The following is a 23,573-nucleotide window of genomic DNA, read 5'->3' as shown; positions in this document are numbered from 1 at the left end:
AGCTAATGGTGTTTACACTTAACTTGCCATTGTTGGGATCCAGAATTAACATTTCAGTCTGATGACTGAGGTAGTTCTTCTTTGAGTGATTGCTCATGTGTATTCCACAATAGGTGTGCGTGCTTGCCACGTGCACGGGTGCCGGAGGTTTTTCCCCCTAGCAGTGGCTGTAGGGGGGAGCACCCCCCTCCCCGCGACCGCTGGAGTGGAGCCTGTCTGGCGCGGTATAAGGGGGACTGCACTCCCCCCACTCTCAGTTCCTTCTTGCCGCCAGTGAAGGTGCGTTGGAAATACTCTGCCCCAGCCCTGCAGCAGCTCGTCCCCAGAACTCTTCGTTTGTTCAGTAGTACCTGTAGTCAGTTAGCTAATGCAGTTAGTTTAGTTAAAGAAAAGGAGGACTTGTGGCACCTTAGAGACTAACCAATTTATTTGAGCATAAACTTTCATGAGCTATAGCTCACTTCATCGGATACATGCAGTGGAAAATACAGTGGGGAGATTTATAGACACAGAGAACATGAAACAATGGGTATTACCATACACACTGTAACGAGAGTGATCAGGTAAGGTGAGCTATTACCAGCAGGAGAGCGGGACCTTTTGTAGTGATAATCAAGGTGGGCCATTTCCAGCAGTTGACAAGAATGTCTGAGGAACAGCAGGTGGTGGGGGGAAGGAATCAACATGGGGAAGTAGTTTTACTTTGTGTAATGACCCATCCACTCCCAGTCTTTATTCAAGCTTAAGTTAATTGTATCCAGTTTGCGATTTAATTCCGGTTCAGCAATCTCTCCTTGGAGTCCCTACCAATTCACGGTCCTACCATTTGGTCTGTCCACTGCCCCCAGGGTCTTTACAAAGCGTATGGTAGTGGTAGCGGCCTACCTCAGACGCCAGGGGGTCCAAATATTCCCATATCTGGATGACTGGCTAGTCAAAGGCACCTCCCGGTCGCAGGTGAGAGATCACGTGGCGCTCCTCCTGTCCACATGTACTGCCCTGGGCCTGTTGATAAACAACGCCAAGGCCACGTTAGTTCCAGTCCAACGCATAGAGTTTATCGGGGCGCTACTGGATGCAACGTCTGCCAGGGCCTCTCTCCCACCAGACAGGTTCGAGACCCTGAAAGGGCTTATCAACTCGGTCACCAGGTTCCCAGTGACGACAGCCAGGGCTTGCCTGTAACATGTCTGCGTGCACAGACTCAGAATGAGGCCCCCTCCAGCTCTGGCTGGCCTCGCAGTTCTCCCAGGCCATAGACAGGGTGGACAAGGTCCTCACCATGCTGGACTCTGTGATCATCTCCTTACAGTGGTGGTCCGCCCCAAACAACATGCTCCAGGGGGTCCCTTTCAGGGACAGGGCCCTGTCGTTGGAGCTGTGTCAGACCTGGGTTGGAGGGCCCATGTGGGGAACTTTCAGACCCAAGGCCTGTGGTCTCTGGAGGACCTACCTCTTCATATACGTGTCAAGGAACTCAGGGTGGTGCGACTGGCGTGTATGGCGTTCCGCTCGCACCTGGAGGGCAAGGTAATCAGGGTCCTCACGGACAACACGGCCTCAATGTTCTATATCAACAGGTAAGGCGGGGCCTGATCCTCTGCCCTCTGCCATGAAGCCCTCAGTCTGTGGGACCTCTGTATAGCCCACAACATCTACTTAAAAGCCTTCCACCTGTCAGGTGCCCGGAATGTCAGGGCGGATCGCTTGAGCAGGAATTTTTCCTCTCAGCACGAGTGGTCTCTACACCTGGAAGTGGCTCACCAACTCTTCCAAAGGTGGGGTACTCCCCAGGTGGACCTATTTGCGACCAGGCAGAACCGACGATGCTCCCGGTTCTGCTCCGGGGGGGCCTAGGGAGGGACGCTATCTCCGATGCCTTTACCCTGTCCTGGTCAGGCCAGCTCCTCTACACCTTTCCCCCGTTCTCTCTGATCAGCAAGGTCCTGGAGAAAATAAAGACGGACAAAGCCAGGGTCCTCCTCGTTGCCCCAGCATGGCCCAGGCAACACTGGTATGGGACCCTCGCGGGGATGGCGGTAGCTCTGCCATGGCAGTTGCTGCTCTGCCTGGACCTGCTCTCTCATGACCAGGGCCGCCTCCTCCATCCCAACCCAGCAACGCTTCACCTCACTGCGTGGCTGCTCAATGGCTAGGTGGCGAGTAAAGGACATGCTCGGAACAGGTTCAGCACGTCCTCCTCAAAAGTAGATGGCCCTCCACTCGCCGGTCCTATGTGGTGAAGTGGCCTCGGTTTTCGAGGTGGGTGCCAGGCCAGGGTGTTTCCCCGACAGCCGCCCTGATCCAGCTTATCCTTGATTACCTCCTCCACCTGAGGGCCCAGGGACTGGCACCCTCATCAGTCAGGGTACACTTGGTGGCCATATCAGCCTTTCATCCCCCGGTGCAAGGTCACGCAGTATTTTCCCATGCTATTACTGGCTGATTCCTTAAGGGTTTGGACCGTCTCTACCCATATTCCAAGCCCCTGGTTCCGCAATGGGACCTAAACCTGGTGCCGGCTTGTCTCACGGGGGCCCCGTTTGAACCACTGGCCACGTATTTCTGGTCTCACCTCTCATGGAAGGTTTCAGAGTAGCAGCCGTGTTGGTCTGTATTCGCAAAAAGAAAAGGAGTACTTGTGGCACCTTAGAGACTAACCAATTTATTTGAGCATGAGCTTTCATGAGCTACAGCTCACTTCATCGGATGCATTCATGGAAGGTGGCCTTCCTGGTAGCTATCACGTCAGTCAGGCGGGTCTCGGAGCTCAGGGCCCTAACCTCCGAACCGCCGTATACAGTTTTTCATAAGGACAAGGTCCAGCTCCACTCCTTCTGAAAGTGATCTCCACCTACCACATGGGTCAGGACATTTTTCTGCCAGTCCTCTGCCCCAAGCTTCACACGACTAGTGAGGAACGCCATCTCCACACGCTCGACGTGAGGCGAGCTCTGGCTTTCTACCTCGAGCGGACCAAGCCGTTCAGAAAGTCTTTGCAACTGTTCGTTGCCTCGGCTGAGCGCACAAAGGGTCAGCCGATTTCCACTCAGAGGCTTTCTAAGCGGATCACTTCGTGCATCCGTCCCTGTTATGAGCTGACGGGTGTCCCCCCGCCACCCATTGTGAGGACACACTCGACTTGGGCGCAGGCCTCGTCGGCTGCCTTTGTGGCCCACATCCCCATCCAGGACATTTGTAGGGCCGCCACGTGGTCTTGGGTTCACATGTTTGCCTCGCACTATGCAATTGTCTCCCAGGCCAGGGATGATGCCGGGTTTGGCAGGGCGGTACTCCGTCCCGAGAACTTGTGAACTCCTACCCACCTCCAACAGATATAGCTTGGAATCACCTATTGTGGAATACACATGAGCAATCACTCGAAGAAGAAAAGACAGTTACCTTTTCCGTAACTGGTGTTCTTTGAGATGTGTTGTTCATGTCTATTCCACACCCTGCCCTCCTTCCCCTCTGTCAGAGTTGTCTGGCAAGAAGGAACTGAGGGTGAGGGGAGTGCAGCCCCCCTTATACCGTGCCAGGTAGGCGCCGCTCCAGGGGTTGCGGGGGAGGGGGGCACTCCCCCCTACGGGTACTGCTAGGGGAAAAACTGGCACACCTATTGTGGAATAGACTTGAGCAACACATCTTGAAGAACACCAGTTACAGAAAAGGTAACGGTCTTTTCACTCCCTCAGAGGGATTGTTTCAGGCTGTCTGCAGACTCAGAAGACAGCACAGAACATAAGAACGGCCATACTAAGTCAGACCAAAGCTCCATCTAGCCCAGTATCCTGTCTTACGATAGTTACGATAGGTGCCCCAGAGGGAATGAACAGAACAGGGAATCATCAGGTGATCCATCCCCTGTCACCCATTCCCAGCTTCTGGCAAACAGAGGCTAGGGACACCATCGCTGCCCATCCTGGCTAATGGCCATTGATGGACCGATCCTCCATGAATTTATCTATTTCTTTTTTGGACCCTGTTATAGTCCTGGCCTTCACCACATCATTGGGGAGAGAGATAGCTCAGTGGTTTGAGCATTGGCCTGCTAAACCCAGGGTTGTGAGTTCAATCCTTGAGGGGGCCATTTAAGGATCTGGGGCAAAAATTGGGGATTGGTCCTGTTTCAAGCAGGGGGTTGGACTAGATAACCTCCTGAGGTCCCTTTCAACCCTAACCTTCTATGATTCTATGGTAAAAAGTTCCACTGACTGCGTTGTGTGAAGAAATACTTCCTTTTGTTTGTTTTAAACCTGCTGACTATTAATTTCATTTGGTGACCCCCAGTTCTTCTTCGAGTGATTGTTCATGTCCGTTCCAAGCAGGTGTGTGCGCTGCGTGTGCGCCAGCCAGAAGATTTTCCCCCTAGCAGCGTCCGTAGGGCCTGGGCGCCCTCTGGGGTGGCGCCTTCATGGCGCCCAATATCGAGTCCCGCCGCCCCCCCCACCCCCTCAGTTCCTTCTTACTGCCTGTGATGGCTAGCTGGAACTTTGCGCGCTCGTACAGCAAGCGCCTTAGCAGTGTCTTTGTTCTTAGTGTAAATAGTTTTTCTCTGTAGTTGTACTTATCACATAGTTAGTAGTGTTTGGTAGATAGATAGTTTCCCCTCCGGGGGTATGCCTGGGTCTCCGGGGTTTAAACTCTGTGAGTCCTGCGGCAAGTTTATGCCCAAGAGTGATCCTCACTCGTCCTGCCTGCAGTGCCTTGGTGAGACTCACCAAAAGGACAGGTGCTGCATTTGCAAGGGTTTCCGCCCAAGATCCCTTAAGGACAGAGAACAGAGACTGAAACTCCTGCTCATGGAGGCTGCTCTGAGACCGCAGTCCGACCCGGGACCCAACGACCCGGCACCGAACACATCCGCTTCCGTGTGCAGCGCTCCGGTGCCAACGGCACGTGAATTGGGCCAGACTAAGGACTCTAAAGCCCACCGGACCCCCACCCTTCGGGACATAGGGCGTCGGCATCCGTTCGGCACCATTCTCCATCCCCGGTGCCAGTAAAGAAGAGGAGGCCGGTGAGGGGGCTGATCACCCCCCTTGAAGCCTAAGATACTGGTGCCGTTCGCGAGTGGCTCAGCATAGACTACGTCCACCTCGCTTCCGCCCAGGGTCTCATTGATTCCTGCCCGCGGCCAGGGTCCTGTCAAGTCCGAACCCTCCTCGGTCCCCACACCATCTGGTGGACATACAACCACCATCGACGCCAGAGGCGTTTGAGGCGGCAATGGACCTGATGCACCTCCTAGCGCTGGCCTCCCCGCGAAAGAGGGACAAGTCCCCGGCGACTGCATGGCCCCTGTTCCACTCCAGGGGCAGGCCAACCATGATGGTTTGTCGGTCTCCATCTCCGGCACCGCCTGCACAGACGCAGGAAGCGCACTGCTCCCGGGAGTCGAGTCGTCGTTCGTTGGCGACCCAGGGGACTGCTCCTCCGTGGTGGTCTTATTCGGAGACCTTGAAGTCGGAGGTAGACTCGACTTAATTGAGCACATCGCACAGCAGAAGATCCCGGTCCCGGCGCAGTCACCAACCATAGCCGGCACCGTGGCAACAACAGTGGCAACCACCTGCTCAATGGCCCTTCTGGACACCCTGGGCGTACCATCAGAGCCAGGGTCAAGTCCATGGTCCGCGCTCCACATCGGCGTCGGTGTCCTCGGCATCGTTTGTGCTACAGTCAGCACCGGCACTGCCTACGATGGCGGCGCCCTCGGGCAGAGTGGCCCTGCCGACTCACGTGATTTCAGCACCAGTGCCTCAGCCGGTCCCGGCACCGGCTCCCCAACTGACGGCACCGGTGGAAGCCTCAGCTCCGTCCCTACCGACCTCAACAGTCTCAGTCCCACCGGTTTTACCTGCCCTGGCACTGGCTGCGATGCAGAGTTCTTCATCGGCGCCAGTTCCTCAGACCGAGTACCACGTGCCAAGGAACCCCGGGGGGGCTGAAGGCAGTGAACTGGGTCCACCTCCGGTTCTTTCTTCCTTGTCTTCACCCGACAAAGCGGTCGCGGGGACTTCACCGGCCCCAGCTTTGGAGGACAACGGGGTTCTTCAACAGCTTTTGAAGCGGGACGCCCAAAGCCTGGGGATTCAGGCAGAGGAGGTAGAAGAAGACTTAGACCCGGTCATAGACATCCTGGCTCCCTCCGGCCCATCCAGGGTTGCATTGCCATTTATCAAGTCAATAACTGAAACGTCTAAGAACTTGTGGTGAACCCCTGCTTCTCTGGCACCTACAGCCAAATAATCTGAGCGCCGCTACTTTGTTCCCTCTAAAGGGTATGAACACCTTTATACCCACCCTCCTCCAGACTCTTTGGTGGTCAACGTGGCCAATCAGAGAGAACATCAGGGGTTTCAATGCTCCACCCCTAAAAACAGGGATGCCAAGAAACTGGACCTGTTTGGCCAGAAGTTCTACTCCACAGCAGGTCTACAGCTTCGTATAGCCAACCAACAGGCCATAGTAAGCCGCTACGGACATAACACCTGTTCATCCATGGCAAAATTCACAGAGCTTCTGCACCAGGAAGCTCGGGGGGAGTTCTCTGCACTCGTGGAGGAGGAGAAGTTGGTCTCCTGAACGTCTTTACAAGCGGCCCTGGATGCGGCGGATGCGGCCTCTCGCACTTTGGCCACAGGGGTGGTTATGAGGAGAGGCTCCTGTCTACAGGTCTCTGGTCTTCCCCACAAGGTCCAACAGACCATTCAAGACCTTCCCTTCGAAGGTGTAGCTCTCTTCTCCGAGAAGATGGATAAGAGACTTCACAGCTTGAAGGACTCGAGGGCTACCCTTCATTCGCTGGGGCTTCACACGCCTGCTACCCAGAGCAGACAGTTTAGGCCTCAACCTGCTCCTCGTCCTTATCAGCCCAGAACCGCCAGGACGCTCCGCACTCGGAGGAGGCAACGTCCTCCCTCTGGGCAAAACTCAGGCCAGTCTAGGGCCCCACAGGGCTCTAGACCACCCTTTTGAGGGTACGGTCGAGGACGGCTTGCCAGTTCGACCTTTGGATCCTTCCCGTCTTACTTTCTCGTCCCGTCTATCCCCTTTCTACCGTGCCTGGTCTCAAATTACTTCGGACCGCTGGGTGCTCCGCTCGGTAAAGAGGGGATATTCCATCCAATTCTGTACCCTCCCACCCCCCTCAACCCCCTTCCCCATCCCTCTTCAGGGACCCTCTCACAAGCAACTTCTGTGTCAAGAGGTGCAGTCCCTCCTCTCAGTATAGGCAGTGGAGGAGGTTCCTCAGGAGCTATGGGGCAAGGGTTTCTACTCCTGGTACTTCCTAATACCGAAGGTTAAGGGGGGCCTCAGACCCATACTGGACCTGTGACAACTCAACAAGTATGTAAAGAAACTCAAGTTTCGCATGGTCTCTCTAACCTCCGTTATCTCTCACTGGATCCAGGAGACCGGTACGCCGCCCTCCACTTGAAGGATGCATATTTTCATATCGCAATAGTCCCACATCACAGACGTTACCTCAGATTCGTGGGGAACACAGGCCACTACCAGTTTGCCATCCTCCCGTTCGGACTGTTGACTGCCCTGCGAGTATTCACAAAATGCATGGCAGTCGTTGCGGCGTTCCTACGCAAGTGGCAGATACAGATTTTCCCATACCTCGACGACTGGCTGATCGAGGGTTGCTCGAGGGCCCAGGTGGAGGCTCAGGTCAAGTTTATAAGGAGGACCTTCCTCCACTTAGGTCTCCTCCTGAATGAGGAGAAATCCACTCTGTCCCCGATGCAGAGGATAGAGTTCATAGGCGCGGTCCTGGACTCTACTCAAGCCAGGGCGTACCTCCAGGAGGCCAGGTTTCACTCACTTCAGGACATCGTACAAGGCCTCCGACGGTTCCCCACGACGTCGGCAAGAAACTGTCTAAAGCTGCTGGGACACATGGCCTCCTGCACGTACGTGATGCAGCATGCCAGGCTCAGGCTGCACCCACTCCAGTCTTGGCTGGCGTCAGTGTACCGACCAGCCAGAGATGCGTTGGACAGGGTTGTAACCCTGCCCCGCCTGGTACTGGACTCCCTCCTATGGTGGCTCAACCCTCGGTTTGCACGGGGTACCTTTTGCCAGCCCTCGCTCATCTTGGTGTCAGACGCCTCAGATCTGGGTTGGGGGGCTCACCTAGCGGACCTCAAGACCCAAGGCCTCTGGTCTCCGGTGGACCTCGCTCTTCACACCAATGTCGAAAAGCTGAGGGCAGTGTGTCTGGCATACTACGCTTTGAAAACACACATAACGGGCAGATGTGTTTCAATCCTCGTGGACAACATGTCGGCGATGTTTTATATCAACAAATGGGGACGTACGCTGCTCTCCCCCATGCTGGGAAGCCCTTGCACTGTGGGACTTCTGCATAGAGCACTCGATACACCTGCAGGCCTCATACCTCCCAGGGGTGCGAAACACACTGGTGGACAGCCTCAGCCGGACCTTCAACAGCCACGAGTGATCCCTTCAGCCAGACGTGGTGAGCTCAATCTTCCGGTTCTGGGGCTCTCCCCAGACAGACCTGTTGGCCACTCCGGGCCACAGGAAATGTCAGACATTCTGTTCTCTCGGGAGCCATGGCTCGGGGTCCATCGGGGACGCCTTCCTCCTCTCGTGGGAGGGCTGCCAGCTGTATGCTTTCCCACCCATCCCGCTAGTCCACAGGGACTGGGCCCGAGTCACACTAACAGCGATGGTGTGGCCGCGTCAGCACTGGTTCACCTCTCTCCTGGAAATGTCCATAGCGGCCCCACTCGCCTTACCGCTGGTCCCCGACCTCATCGCACAGGACCAGGCCGACTCCGGCACCCGAATCTGGAGTCGCTCCACCTTACGGCCTGGATGCTCCATGGCTAAGTGCCACAGAGCTCTCTTGTTCAGACCAGGTCAGATGAGTCCTCCTGGGTAGTAGAAAGCCCTCCACCAGGGCTACTTACCTGGCCAAGTGGAAAAGGTTCTCCATCTGGGCAGAGCAACATAGTCAGCCGCTGCTCCTCGCCCCCATGCCATTTATACTGGACTACCCTCTTCACCTAAAGCATCAAGACTTGTCCCGGTCATCAATAAGGGTCCAGTTGGCCGCTATCTCCGCCTTCCATCCGGGTTCAGACGGTCTCTCGGTCTTTGCAAACTCTATGGTCAGTCGTTTTCTCAAGGGTTTGGACAGGCTCTTCCCACTCACGTGTCAGCCTGTCCCTGCCTGGGACCTCAGTTTAGTCCTCTCCAGGCTTTCAGGCCTGCCATTTGAACCTCTGGCCACCTGCTCCCTGCTATCTCTCTCATTCAAGGTTGCGTTCCTCATAGCAATTACCTTGGCTTGACAGGTTTCGGAGCTCAGGGCCCTCACGTCTGAGCCCCCTTACGCAGTTTTTCATAAGGATAAGGTTCAGCTGAGGCCTCATCCGGCTTTTCTCCCGAAGGTTGTCTCCCATTTTCACGTGACCCAGGACATCTTCCTCCCAGTGCTTTGTCCCAAGCTACGCTCCTCCGATAGGGAGCGTAGGCTGCACTCACTGGACGTGCGTAGGGCCTTAGCCCTCTACGTAGAGAGAACTAAGTCGTTCCAGAAATCCGTCCAACTCTTCGGAGCCGTGGCAGACAGAATGAAGGGCCTTCCGGTATCATCTCAACACATATCGTCAAGGGTAACGTCCTGCATTAGGGAGTGCTATACCCTGGCAAAGGCGCCCGCTCTACAGATAACCGCTCACTCTACCAGGGCCCAGGCCTCCTCTGCGGCGTTCCTGGCACAAGTCCCTGTTCAGGAAATCTGCAGGGCAGCCACGTGGTCCTCGATACATACATTTACATCGCACTGTGCAATTACACAACAGTCCAGGGACGATGCGGCTTTTGGGCGAGCCGTGCTCTTTTCTGTGGATAACTCCCCACCTCCTGAGCTCTAGCTTATGAATCACCTGCTTGGAATGGACATGAACAATCACTCGAAGAAGAAAAAACGGTGACTCACTTTCTCGTAACTGTTTTTCTTCGAGATGTGTTGTTCACGTCCATTCCAATACCCACCCTCCTTCCCCTCTGTCGGAATAGTCGGCGAGAAGGAACTGAGGGGGTGGGGGGGGTCGGCGGGGCTCGATATTGGGCACCATGAAGGCGCCACCCCAGAGGGTGCCCAGGCCTTGTGGACGCTGCTAGGGGGAAAATCTTCCGGGTGGCGCACACACACCTGCTTGGAATGGACATGAACAATCACTCGAAGAACAACAGTGACGAGAAAGTGAGCAACCATTTTTTCTTGTGTTATGAGAAGGAATAAATGACACTTCCTTATTTACTTTCTCCACCACAGTCATGATTTTATAGACCTCTATCATATTCCTCTTTAGTCGTCTCTTTTCCAAGCTGAAAAGTCCCAGTCTTATTAACCTCTCCTGGTACGGAAGCTGTTCCATCTCCTTCTGTTTATGTTTTAAAGGCTGGAAACTTTTTTTTTTTTAAGTCAGAGCTCAGGCCATATCTACCCTGCAGAGGCTACAGCACTGCAGCTGTGCCTAGGTAGCGTAGATGCTTCCTACACCGTTGGAAGGGGTTTTTCCATGGATGTAGTTAATCCACCTCTCCCCCTTCCACTGATGTAGGAAGTGTCTACACTACAGAGAATTCTTACGTCAATCTAGCCACGTTGACAGTGGGGGCTAGGACGACCTAACTACATGCAACATTTTTCACGGCCATGAGAAATGTAGCTAGATCTAATTTTTAGGTGTAGACCAGGCCTCGGAATCAGTCGATTAATTCTTTAGCAAGGAGTATATTTCACAGCTAGAGAGTATTGCAGGGTCTTGCTTAGAGTGATCCCCTGCTTTCACAACTGCCTTGGCTAGTCAAATAGCCCATGTTCCGTGCAGTCACTCCCCACACAGCATGTGCACGGCATTCATCTCCTGCTTCTCCCCTCCTCACATGCCCGCTCTCAGAGGCAGGACAAAATCTGGCCTAGAGGGTTATTTACACTAAAGTTTGACTTTTCAAATTTAGTTGGTCTTTTAGTTAATCCATTGTTAGAGGTCAGGTTTCTTGTACTGGGGAGCAATGTGTGTCAATAAATCCTTTTGTTACTCACCAACTTCCCAGGGGTTTGTCAAGCTGTCCAGAAACAATCACCTTTTGGCAAAGTCCAAGTATGGAAAATTTTAGCTGAAAAAGGAAAGGAGAGAGACTCATTGTGTCAGTAAATATCCAAATAATGAAATACGTCAGTCTGAGTTCTGTTAAATTCTGAACAGCCTCATTCATCAGAGAGAGCAATGCATTCTGGTACCCTCAATCTTATTCCAACTGTGTTAGTTTTGCCATTGCTAAGTACAATGCAGTACCCGTTTTTACCAGTCCGTTCAGTGCAAAGGTTCTAGACCGTTTCCAGATACGGTAGCAGCAGCAGCCCATCTTACTACAGGTCACATGGGTTTCACAAAACATTTAGAAACAGCTGTGTCAGATGCCAGGTACATCTCAGGTTTCAGTGGCAATGTTTTGCTAATTATATGTCCTCTGCAAAGCAGTTATTTCCCAGAATGGGATGCTTTTCCACTGCCCTATTTGGGGTTGAAAGCACCATTCACATCATGTTCACTTCAGCATAACTCATGGCATGTTTCATGAGGGGTTTTAAAAGCTCTTCAAGTATTAAAATGTGCTCTATTGTTCAGTCAGTGCACTCCATAATAGGAAGCTAACATCCATGAATCACCGTCCTTGGCTTTGATACTTTTCAGGGTAAGATAAAGCAAATCTACTTTTAATTCTTTAATGTGTAAAAAACGCTTACATCTCTCTCTTTAATCTCACTGTCTGGAGTTTGTCATTCAGTCACCAACTTATAAGTTTTTGATTCTCGTTTACAAAAAAAAAAAGAGACAAGATTGGGTCCTGGGGAGGAAGGTTAGTCTGGCGTGAAAGCCAGGAGTTTGGGTGGCTTGGCCCCACTGTGTATAGATGGAATTGTTACTCTGCTTTGGGTTTCATTCCAGTGTTTCCTCTGTTTGACTATGCAGAGTATCCCCAGTTGCCTTGTTTTGGAGACAACAGCTGTGTGCTAGGTGGGCAGCTCTCCTGTAGCAGGATATTTCAGCATGGCTTGTGCCACTTGCCTAGAGGGGGCAGAGACCAGTGTTAATTTGTATGATCTTACTTTCAGAATCCCCCTCACCTCACAGAGGAGAAGTCCAAGAAGTTCAAAAGACGGCAGCAAGTGAAGCGCAGATCACAGGCAGAGGTCATGAAAGAGCGAGAGGACGAGTGCTTCAGCTGTGGAGACGGGGGACAGCTAGTGTCGTGTAAGAAGACGGGCTGCCCAAAAGTGTACCACGCAGACTGCCTCAACCTGACCAAACGGCCAGCAGGTCAGTAATTCCTTTGGGCTCCGCTCTTGGGAAGGGAGCGGTATAGACCTGCACTGCTAGGCCTGGCTAGAGGAAAGCAAATTCTCTGCTCACCGGCAGTAACACACAATTGGAGCTTCTAAAAATTATAGATAGTAATTTTCCAACACAAGAGGTATTGCACCCACCATGAGGCAATTTTGTACTAGACCTCCGTGTAATGAATAACGTTGAGTTGATCACTAGACTGGAAGTTGGTGGTTACCTAGGGACCATTAATCATGACCTATTTACATTCAATGTGAGCGAACAGAGAACAGTCCCAACCAGTAATATATACACTGGGTGCTTCAAAAGGGCTAATTTCCTAAAGCAGAGAAAAATTATGAGCAAAATTGGGAGCAGGAGAACCAGAAACACACTGAGGCAGAAAAATGTGAATGAAAAATGGGAGTTATTAGATGGCCCAAAAGCCACAACTCCACAATCAAGAAAGAGGAGAAATTTGGTTAAAAGCTCATCCTGGTTTAGTGGCAAATTAGAAATAAAACATCAATATATAACAAATATAAAAAAGGGGAAAATAGAATAATAATATATAAATTGGAAGTTATGAAGTTTAGAAAATTGATAAGGGAAGCTAAAGATAACAGGGAAAAATCCATTGCTGGCAGGGCTAAATTCAGTGAGGAGATTTTTTTAAATATATCAGGAACAAAATAAATCCTAGCTGTGGTCTTGGCCCATTACTTGATGCAGATGATAAAATTGTTCATATTGATGCAGAAGAGGAAGAAGTATTTAATAAATCTATTCCGTGTTTGGAAAGAAGCAGGATGATGTATCACATGTGGATGATGAAGTATTTTCCAATCCGTTAGTGACTGAGGAGAGTCTGCTAGGGATAAACAACTACTAGGGATAAACATTTTTAATTCAGCCGGCCTGTATAACGTGCACTCAAGAGTCTTAAAAGTGTTGGCTGAGGAGATCTGATCTGCTGATGTTAATTTTTAATAAATCTTGGAATACTGGGGAAATTGCAGAAAACTGGAAGAGTACTAGTGTTGTGCCCATATTCAAAAAGGGAAAACGGGATGATGCAGCTATTTATTGGCTAGCAAAATAAAGCAAAAGCTGATATAGGTTTTAATTGATAAAGAATTAAAGGACAGGAATATAATTAATGCAAGACAACATAGTTTTATGAAAATAGGTCTTATCAAACAAACGTAATTTCATTCTTTGATGAGATTACAAATTTGATTGATAAAGTTAACTGTGTAGATTTAAAATACTTACACTTTTGTGAGGTGTTTGACTTAATAACTGTAGGCGAGTCCACTCACCCCCGCCGCCCCCTCAGGACCAGATACGACATTGCAGCTCTCCTGCAGGGCTAGAGCTCCCTGCCAGTGGTCACCAGCACTGGAATAGTACCTCAGCCCTCCTACTGGGTTACGATCATAAGTGCACCCCTTCTGGTGTCACACTGGTCCAAACTAAGGAATCCCAAAAATGTCTGAATGCAAAAAACAATTCTTCTGAACCTCTTTATCTCTGTTCTTCAACCTGTACTGCACAGCTAGCTCAGCTCCTTTACCCATGTTGCGGTTTTCCCTCGGCCATTTCCTACCTCACCTCTTTACTTCGCCTCAGGGGCTCTCAGTCTCTTCCCTGTTTTGATCGGGTCTGTCCCAGGCCTCCTAGCCTGGGGAGCTTGTCTCCCTGCTTTGAGCTTCCTTTCCTGCTCTGACTGGCCTTCTGACTCAGGGCCCCACAGAGACCACTTTGCTACCTGCAGTATCTTCCCTCCAGCTCTTTCCCCAGCTGCTCCCTGTCAGCTTCTTGTATACAGGAAACCCGCTGGGCCCTCACAAGTGAGGTTTGTCCTGTTATCAGGTTGGCTTAGCCTCAGGCTCTCCATCCCAAGGGCAAGCCACCGTTTAACAGGACCACAGGATGTTCTGGTTTTGAAAATGGGCACTTTACAATAGCAATAAAGCACAGATTAAATGGCTTAAGAACTGGCTAACTGACAGAGTTCAAAGTAACCATAAATGGAGACTCGTCACTGAATGCAGGTGTTTTAGTGGGCTGTAGGGGTTGGTACGAGGCCCAACGCTATTCAACATTTTTATCCGTGGTCTGGAAGTAAATATAAAATCACTTCTGATAAAATTTGCAGGTGAAACACAGACTGGCAGAGTGGTAAATAGTGATGAGGGCAGGGAGTCAGACAGAAGGATCTGGATTGCTTGGTAAGCAGGCCCATTCAATCAAAATGGGTTTTTATACAGCCAAATGAACATTATACATTTAGGGACAAGGAATGCAGGCCATCGCTACCGACTGGGGCACCTGTGATTTGGAAAAGGATTTAGGCACTCATAGTGAACAAGCAACTCAGCATGAGCTCCCAGGGCAATGCTGTGAAAAACCAACGAATGCAATCCTGGTATGTGTAAACAGCAGTAGTGCGTAGGAGTCGGCAGCTGATTTACCTCTGTATATGGCCTCGCTGAGAAGATACTGGAATACCGTGTCCATGTTCTTAAAAGGATGTTAGAAAATTGAAAAGGGTCAGAAAAGAGCCTCAAATATGAGTTGAGAGCTGGAGAAGATACCTTAACTCTCTCATCGTAAAGAGCTCAATTGTTTAGACTATTAAAAAGAAGATTGAGAGATGACTTGACTATGGAGTAGAAATACCTTCACAGGTAAAATATTGGGTACTACATGGCCCTGTAATCTAATGGAAAAACTGCATCACAAGAACTAATGGTGGGTGGCTGAAACCAGCCCAATTCAGATTAGAAATTAGGTCCCATTTTTTGACTGTGAGGATGATTAACCAGTGGGACAAACTCCCAGGGGAAGTGGTGGATATTCCATCTCTTGATGTCTCCAGAGCCAGGCTGGTGCCTTTCTGGAAGATGCTTTAGCCAAACACAAGTGACTGGATTCCATACAGGTGTAACAGTGTAAAATGTAATGGTGTGGGATATATAGGAGGTCAGACCAGATGATCTAATGGTCCCTTCTGGGCTTAAATTCTATGAATCTGTAAGATGGAGGCTTTCGGTAGCCAGTGACAGCCAGTGCAGTGTGTGCCCAGCTGGGGAGTGCTATGGGTTGAATCCGCAGAGAGGCCTGCAATTGACTCTGCTGCACATTGGGGGTGATTTGGTTTTCTCCAGGATGGTTCTGATACTAGCAGTGAGTGAAATCCCAAACTGAACTCCTTAAGACATAGTTTGGCTTCTGTAAAGAACTATTGTCCTATGCCCAGAGGGGGAGACAAGAGAAACTCAGGGCTTGTCTACATTACCCGCTGGATCGGCGGCAGGCAGTGATTGATCCAGCGGGGGTCCATTTATTGCGTCTAGCATAGATGCGATAAATTGACCCCTGAGCGCTCTTCCGTCGACTCCAGTACTCCACCAGAACGAGGAGAGCAAGTGGAGTCAGCGAAGGAGCGTCAGCTGTCAACTTACCGCAGTGAAGACACCGCGGTAAGTAGATCAAAGTATGTCAATTTCAGCTACTCTATTCACGTAGCTGAAGTTGCGTCTCTTAGATCGACCCTGCACGGTAGTGTAGACCAGCCCTCAGTTCCTTGTCTCCAGTGTCTTCCAGTATCTTCTCTCACATCAGTGTGAAGGGAGGAAATTGGCCTCAAATTCACTCAACCCTAGTTGAAATTGGAAACATCTGGAACCCTTTCAGTATGGGGTTAGCTTGAAGGCAGAACTTTCCTTGCATTAGCCCTGAGCTATGCGGTGTCTAGGTTTCCCTCTGTGCTTGGTGTAATGAATCCAAGGCAACTGGTGCAGGAGCAGAGAAGGGGAATTTCTGACATTGTTTTAGTGAGAGCCGTTACAAGCAGGTCTCCCCCGCCCTCGGCTGTAGCTTTCCAACCCGATAGCTCTGTTACGTTACCTCCTAAGGTGCTTTTTCTCCTGTTTGTGCTGCAGGGAAGTGGGAATGCCCTTGGCATCAGTGTGATGTGTGTGGCAAAGAAGCAGCTTCCTTCTGTGAGATGTGTCCCAGCTCCTTCTGCAAGCAGCATCGGGAGGGCATGCTCTTTATCTCCAAACTGGATGGACGCTTATCATGCACAGAGCATGATCCCTGTGGACCCAACCCTCTAGAGCCCGGGGAAATTCGTGAGTATGTCTCTCCCACAGTCCCGCCAGCTAACCGTCAAAACGCTCAGCCCTCTGACCATCAGCCTGCAGTCCTGGGCCTCAGGCGTCCGCCTTCTGACAGGCTGCCTCTGGCTGTGGCCCTGAGGCTGCAGCCGTCGGACAAGCCCTGCTCCGCCGTGGCCCTGAGGCTGCAGCCGTCGGACAAGCCCTGCTCCGCCGTGGCCCTGAGGCTGCAGCCGTCGGACAAGCCCTGCTCCGCCGTGGCCCTGAGGCTGCAGCCGTCGGACAAGCCCTGCTCCGCCGTGGCCCTGAGGCTGCAGCCGTCGGACAAGCCCTGCTCCGCCGTGGCCCTGAGGCTGCAGCCGTCGGACAAGCCCTGCTCCGCCGTGGCCCTGAGGCTGCAGCCGTCGGACAAGCCCTGCTCCGCCGTGGCCCTGAGGCTGCAGCCGTCGGACAAGCCCTGCTCCGCCGTGGCCCTGAGGCTGCAGCCGTCGGACAAGCCCTGCTCCGCCGTGGCCCTGAGGCTGCAGCCGTCGGACAAGCCCTGCTCCGCTGTGGCCCTGAGGCTGCAGTCAGATAAACAACCCACCATTGTATCCCTGAGGCTTCAGCAGTCGGACAAGCCTCTTGCCACCACTGCAGGCCAGCAGCCTCCGCCCTCAGATGAGTCTCCTTCCGCTGCTGGGGCTCTGCTGCCTCCTCCCGCAGATGAGTCTCCAACCAAGGGCCTGCATCCTCTGCCATCGGACGAGTCTCCCACCGCTACCCAGGCTCAGTGGCCCCAGCTAATGGACGAGTCTCCCGCCCTTGCTAGGGTCCCACGGCCGCAGCCATTGGGCGAGTCTCCCATCAAGGGCCCGCAGCCCCTGCTGTCAGATGAGGCTCCCGCCACGGGGGCCCTGCAGCGTCAGGCGTTCGACAGGCCTCCAAGGCTTTTGCTGTCTGAGAAAGCACTGCGGCCCGGGGGTCAGACTGCTGAGCCAAAAGAGCGAGGAGCCGCAGTGAGGGAGCCGCAGCCGCAGCAGAAAGAGCGAACTTGTTTACCTGAGGAGCAGACTTCTCGGGCTGCAGGGACGGCCGTGACCCACGGGGGGCAGGCACCTTGGCCCATGGAGAAATTACAGACACCTGAGCCGCCAACGCAGGCTGACCGGGAAGTGGCATCAGCACCCACAGAGCAGAGCCCTTGGACTGCCGAGAGGTTACGTACATTTGAACAGACCCCCCGGCCTGCCAGGGAAGCACCAGTGCCCCCAGAGCAGGCTTCATGGCTTGCCAGGAACATTCAGACATTTGAGCAGATCTCTTGGCTCTCTGGAAAAGCACAGACACCCCTGGGGCAGGCCCCTTTGCCTGAGCAAAACGTAGTGCTCGTCCGCACCCAGGATTCTCCCAGTCAGGAATTGGCTGAATCGAAACCGAAGTGAAGTCAGTGAATGAGGCAGGCAGGTTGCAGTCGGTTTGTTTGGGGAGAGGGATTTTCTTTGTTTTGTTTGTTGTTCACGTCCCTGATCCCAGCCTCGAGCCCAGGTGCTCTCATGACATAAGCAAGGACGTTTACCTAAACCGGAGTGTGGCCCAGCCACGGAGAGTGAGCATCAGCGACCTTTTTTCCTCTTCCTTTTACAAACGGTAAAGTTGAAATAAAGAGTCCACTCCGGATAAAATCTCTAATTCCATTGAAATGGTCATGTTACTGATCTAGCGTGTCTGCGTGCGAGGTCTGCATCCAAAAGGGGTTTCCAAAACACAGCTAAATGGCCCTGAGGAAGCAATTTCCTTTCTCTTAACTGTTCTTAGTGAAAGCAGAACAACTAGTCTGAACTGGGATCTCAGATGTTTCAAATGATTAAATGGTGCACAGAGTAATTGGACAAGTGTCTTTTCTAGACTCTGAAGAGGGGAAGGGATTTAGCACTTGCGCTGCCCAATTCTCCTTCCCCACAGGGTTTTCCTTTGCAAGTGTTTGCCTGAGTGTGCACATTGATATGTGTCACCAGTGCAAGGCTCACCCAAAACACAGGTGCTGTTATAAAATGGTGGAGTCCCTTGGAGTTAGTGGAGGAGCCTGCTCCTGCCAGACTGTACAGTTCATTCCAGCGTGGGCAAGAGAACTGCTTCTGCGCAGGCCCTGTGATTGGGGATGGGGGGAGAGGGTCTCTGAAGATACCATCTGCCAGGATTCTCCTCTTGGGTCTTAGCTCTGTAACGTGAGAGAGGCGGAATTTCCACGGCACATACGATGCGCTGAGCCCTGGAGGCAGCTGTTGTAGCAAGGTAGCGCTTGAGTAAGGCCCCGACTGGATGCTGAGCGCTGCCTTTGCCAGGGTAGAGATGCTGCCCTTCTGAATGCTCCAGGCAGTTCCTTCTTCTCCTTGGTTGTTACCATGAACTAGCAAACTAAATAGTATCTTCCTCCCCCATCTCAACCACATGCTTAGGAGTCCTGTTTGCAGAGTGTCTTGGTAGCCCTAGCAGAGTGAATTCTGTGGAATTCACTCCATAGTGCAGAGTCAAGAAGCTATTTCAGAAGGCATGCTATATCCAGAATGGAAAACCATGTCAACACCCTTCCCCTTGGTTAGCCTCTGTATTTCCAACCAAAAAACCCCACAGGAGACTTGAATTACCTGGACTATGTTGAAGTGTCTGTGTGTCAGAAAACCAGCCCCTCAAGGTAATAGTTCTCACACTGGAACACAATGGCTCTAGCACCTGGCTGCGCCCCACCCTCCCCCCCATCACACTCAAGGAAACTCTGTGCCTGGTGACTTGCCGGGCTGGTATTCTGAGTAGACCTGATGGAAGCAGTTACGTGACCTGACTGCTGAGGCAGAAATACACACTGCTATGGCACTGATACGGTGTGCGGTGGAATAACAGGCAGGGACGTAGGAAATGGCTACTTGTGACTTAGTGACGCTTGTGATCTGCGAAGGAGTGGCCAGGCACTCTGCGTCCGTGCTGCCCACGGTCAGTGCAGTGCGCTGTGCCAGCCGTAAGCGCTGTTTCATCAGCACGGTCTCCCAAGACATTACCTGCGTGACATGCCTGAGCTCCACTGACCTGGGCCCATTGTTTCAGAGAGAGCACAGTAGGTCTCTCCCCAGAGCGGGAGCCCTAGTTCCATACTAGCCCCTTTCCTCTAACTTGGGAACAGGTCAGGGCTGGCGTTCAGCTCGTATGTTCCCACTGCTCCAAGAGAGAGCAATAATTAGCTTTGTGGGTTTCTGTGACAGGCAGAGAGGTCTCTGTAACAAGGCAAATCCTGATCCATTCTCCTTTCCAAAGTCAGCTCCCCAAGAGTGTCCCCTCTGGGCAGTGCTGTCGTGTGTCTCCTCTCTAGTCTGAATCACTTCAGGCCCCTCAGTGTAGCTCGTGACTTGGAAAAGCTTTATGGCTTATGGAATCTTAGTGTTTAGTGTTGTTTTTCCGTGAAGACCTGCGGGTCAGTCCCTGATCTCTGCTGAGCTGGGGGAGATGCAAGCAGCTATTGTTTTGCATGACTCCTGCACAAAGGGAATCAGGATGTCTCCTCAGAGCCATTGAGAGAGGATAAACTAAGGGCATTTTATTAACTTTTTAAATAAAAACAAAATTACAAAAAAAACGGTAATGAGGTTCAGTATGTTAAGTATTTATCATGTGTGAGAAGGAAAATAAATCTCTAATTTACATTGATAGCCCTTCCCATGAGCTGGACTTTGCCATGTAGATTGTGTGAGTAGGGTGTCCTCTGTGCCAGCCGCCCAGCCAGCGGAGCTGTAACAAGAAAAGACATCTGCACTGCTTTGTCCAACTCTGTTTTTGCAATGTCATGTGTTAACTAGTTATTTGTTTCATGAAAAATAAACTGTGAATATTTTTGGTGCAGGCTATTCTAAATCTTTACAATGGAAAAGTTCTCAGTGAATTCTCATGAGCGCAGGTTTGAAGAATCTTCCTTATAAGTCATGTGTTGAAATATAGGGCGAGGTTCACAGCGGCAGCAGAATCCCTTCACTCTCAGCAGTTATTGAGGAGCTCCTGTTTGAACAGTGAAAGTAGATTGAGCCATTGCATGATATTTTAAGCCCCCGGCCTTCCGCCACTCATTTGACTACACCACTGTTTCTCTTCTCTTCTCTTCTCCCTCCAGAGCTTTTCTGTACAGATCCAGTTTTCCAGCCCACCCACCTTCCAGCTGACACGGGTCACAGAGCTGACTTTAGAGTAGGTGTGCGCCTGCTTGGTTAAATATGGATCCGCACTGGGAAATATCACGTAAAGGCAGTGCTTGTGTCAGCTTAGAAGTTAAGACAAATGCCTCTCTAGGCGGAAGAGGGTTAGTGACTAGGAGAAGTGAGGAAAGCAGGAAGCAGTTGTTCTGTATCAGCTGGAAGGGGTTGTGCAGTTAGTGGGGTTTTCCTCTCTGCCCGGGGCTGAACACCCCACTCCCCGGGAGTGGAATGTGCCCCGGCCCCTCGCTAGCAAGCTGTAGAACACTGACGAATCGTGGCTGGCTGGCCACTTCTGTGTTATCCCAGGCTGGAGGAGGAAGCTTTTGATACCGATGGGAACATCTCTGTAAGTTAATATGATGGAGAAGAAATTAACAGCTTTATGTCTGAACCCTGTTGGCAACCTCAGCATACAGGCCACGGTCTGAAACAGAATACTCTCTTGCCTCTAGATGTGATCCCTGAGACATGCTCTGCTGGAACCAAGGCTGCCTTTTTTCAGGGAGGACTAAAGTGACTTCAGCCTCAGGGTCAGACTGGCACTCTTTGTATGCCAGGTAAATCCACACTAAAGGAAAAAACTGAATTCCACTGTTTGAGATGGTGGCAGCCAGCAGAGCCAGCCAGCTGCATCTGCTGACTTGGATGGCCGGAGGAGACACTCGTATTGGGGTGGTTTAAATGCCATTTATTTCCTTTGCTACCTTTTAGAATTTTCATCAATAATTCAAGTCACTGGATTCTTTATATAGAAAATAGCATTGCAAACATGTTAGTGCTCATGTAGGATAGTAGCAAGAGAGAGAAACGGTCAGTTTTAAAGTAAATTAAATGAAGTGTGCCGGCAGTTCATTCTGGCCTTTGCCACAGACACTGAGCTCTACTGAGATCAAACAATTTAATGGAGAGAGAGAGACTCAGGTTGCGTCTACACTAGAGACATCAGAAAGAACAAGGAGGACTTGTGGCACCTTAGAGACTAACAAATTTATTTGAGCATAAGCTTTTGTGGGCTAAAACCCACTTCATCAGATGCATGCAGTGGAAAATACAGTAGGTTTCCACTGCATGCGTCCCATATTCCTACTCTATTTTCTACTGCATGCATCCAATGAAGTGAGCTGTAGCCCACAAAAGCTTATGCTCAGATAAATTTGTGAGTCTCTAAGGTGCCACAAGGACTCCTCGGCCTTTTTGCAGATACAGACTAACCCGGCTGCCACTCTGAAACTAGTGACATCAGTACCAGATAGAGGGGCTGCCCCACAGGCAAGGTGGAGTCAGGTTTTGCACTTAAAGCAGAAATTCACCCTAGTTGTTGAAGACAAACACATTCTCCCTGCATAGCAAAGAGGTGTCAGACATTCTCTCCTCCTCCCCCCCCCCCGCCCCCAATAGTCTCCGCTCCTCAGGTGTTACTGCAAAAGGTGGCTCCTGAGCAGTGCAAGGGGTGGTTTTGAGAAGAAGAGTTTTGGGTTAAGAGCCATGTTTTCTGTCTGCTTGTAACTGAAAGTTTCCCATTTGGCAGAGGCTGAAGAAGGTTTCATAGAAACTTTCCAATAAAAGCCCTCTTGCGAAATGGCTGCAGGCTCCCATTGTTCTCCAAGGGACTGAGGCCATTCACTGCCTTTAGCAAAGATGGTCACCACCTCTACTCATCAGCTCCTCCCAGCGCTGCTGTCTGTCCCCTGCCTGCGTAGAGCCATTGTCTCCCCTGAGGACTTCACTCCCATTGGGAACAATGGGAAGCAGTGGTCAGCGTTGCAAAGCCTGTGACCTCAGTACCATTCAGAGCAATGGGAGCAGTGAGAGGGAGGTCAGTAGGCATGCATGCCTGCTTGGAAGGGAAGCCTTTGGTGAGCTTTTCTGTAGGACAAGATGCTATGCACCAGCCTCTGCTGCTGGAGAAAACACTCAGTACTACTTTGAGGTCTGGCCATGGGGGGGGCACGTGTTCCAAGTACTCAGGACCAGAAATTCTTCAATAGCCATGTCCCTTGGTCCGTGTCTGTGCTCTGCGTCTCCTCTGCTATGAACTGAGGGCATATAAGTGACAGTGCGGATCAGCTGCTTCTCCAGTTCCTTGCTACCCCTTGCATCCTGGGACTAAGCCGTGTTGTGTTTGTTAGTCTCTTCGCCTCTGTTCAGTGTTACCTGTAAACATTAAACATGTTTCTAATGGTGTATTGGTTATGTGGCTCTTTTCACTAGTTAGCTAGGGCTTTTCAAGTAGCTGTTAGTTAGTGGTGATCAGGAGGTTCCCCCCACCTTATTCTCCCTATGTCCAAGGCATTTATGCCCAAGGCCCCAGGTTTCAAGCACTGTGTTGCATGCCCTCAGGTCTTCCTGTTCACCACCGCTCACAAGACCTGTCTCTACTGCCTCCAGGAATCTCACATCCCGTTGAACTGTGAGACCTGCTACTCCTTCCTCTCCCCCTTGTGCTAGGCCATCCCAGCAGCTTGGACTCTGCAGGGACCTGAGAGCTCTCCAGCAGGCCTGCGGACTCGAAGAGGATGCATGAAGAGGGTAGGGAAAGACACTCGTCAGAAGACTGACAAGTCCTCTAATAAGTCGTCAAAGAAGAGGATGGCTCCCCATCCCTTGGGGCTGAGTGAGAATCCATGCCCCAGACCAGGTGCACCCAGAGTTCCCAGGGAGCAAGAGCCGGCACTGGCAGTACCAGGAGAGTCCAGCGCTCTGAAACCGACTCCAAAGTGCTCTCTATAAATGAGGCCCTCTTGGAGCCTGCTAAAAACCTTTGGCACAAACCAGCCCCCTTCCCGGCTGTCCCAGAAAAAGGAAAGCTTGTAGCAGGTCATCTCTGCAGGCATCCGTGGATGCCG

General features: G+C 51.5%; 1 protein-coding gene across 1 annotated transcript in view; it reads left to right on the top strand.

The window, feature by feature from the left end:
• NSD1 (nuclear receptor binding SET domain protein 1) overlaps positions 1-20,374 on the top strand; it is a 130,305-nt gene extending 109,931 nt beyond the window's left edge. The window contains exons 25-26 of the mRNA XM_077824645.1: positions 12,173-12,377; positions 16,334-20,374. Of these exons, the coding sequence (XP_077680771.1) occupies positions 12,173-12,377; positions 16,334-17,934 (1,806 nt within the window). The 3' untranslated portion in view covers positions 17,935-20,374. The remainder of the gene's footprint in view (positions 1-12,172; positions 12,378-16,333) is intronic.
• The last annotated feature ends 3,199 nt before the right edge of the window (positions 20,375-23,573 follow it).

The sequence above is a fragment of the Eretmochelys imbricata genome, chromosome 8, assembly GCF_965152235.1.
Source record: "Eretmochelys imbricata isolate rEreImb1 chromosome 8, rEreImb1.hap1, whole genome shotgun sequence".
NCBI classification, from domain to species: Eukaryota; Metazoa; Chordata; order Testudines; family Cheloniidae; genus Eretmochelys; species Eretmochelys imbricata.
This window is presented reverse-complemented; position numbering and strand designations above follow the sequence as displayed.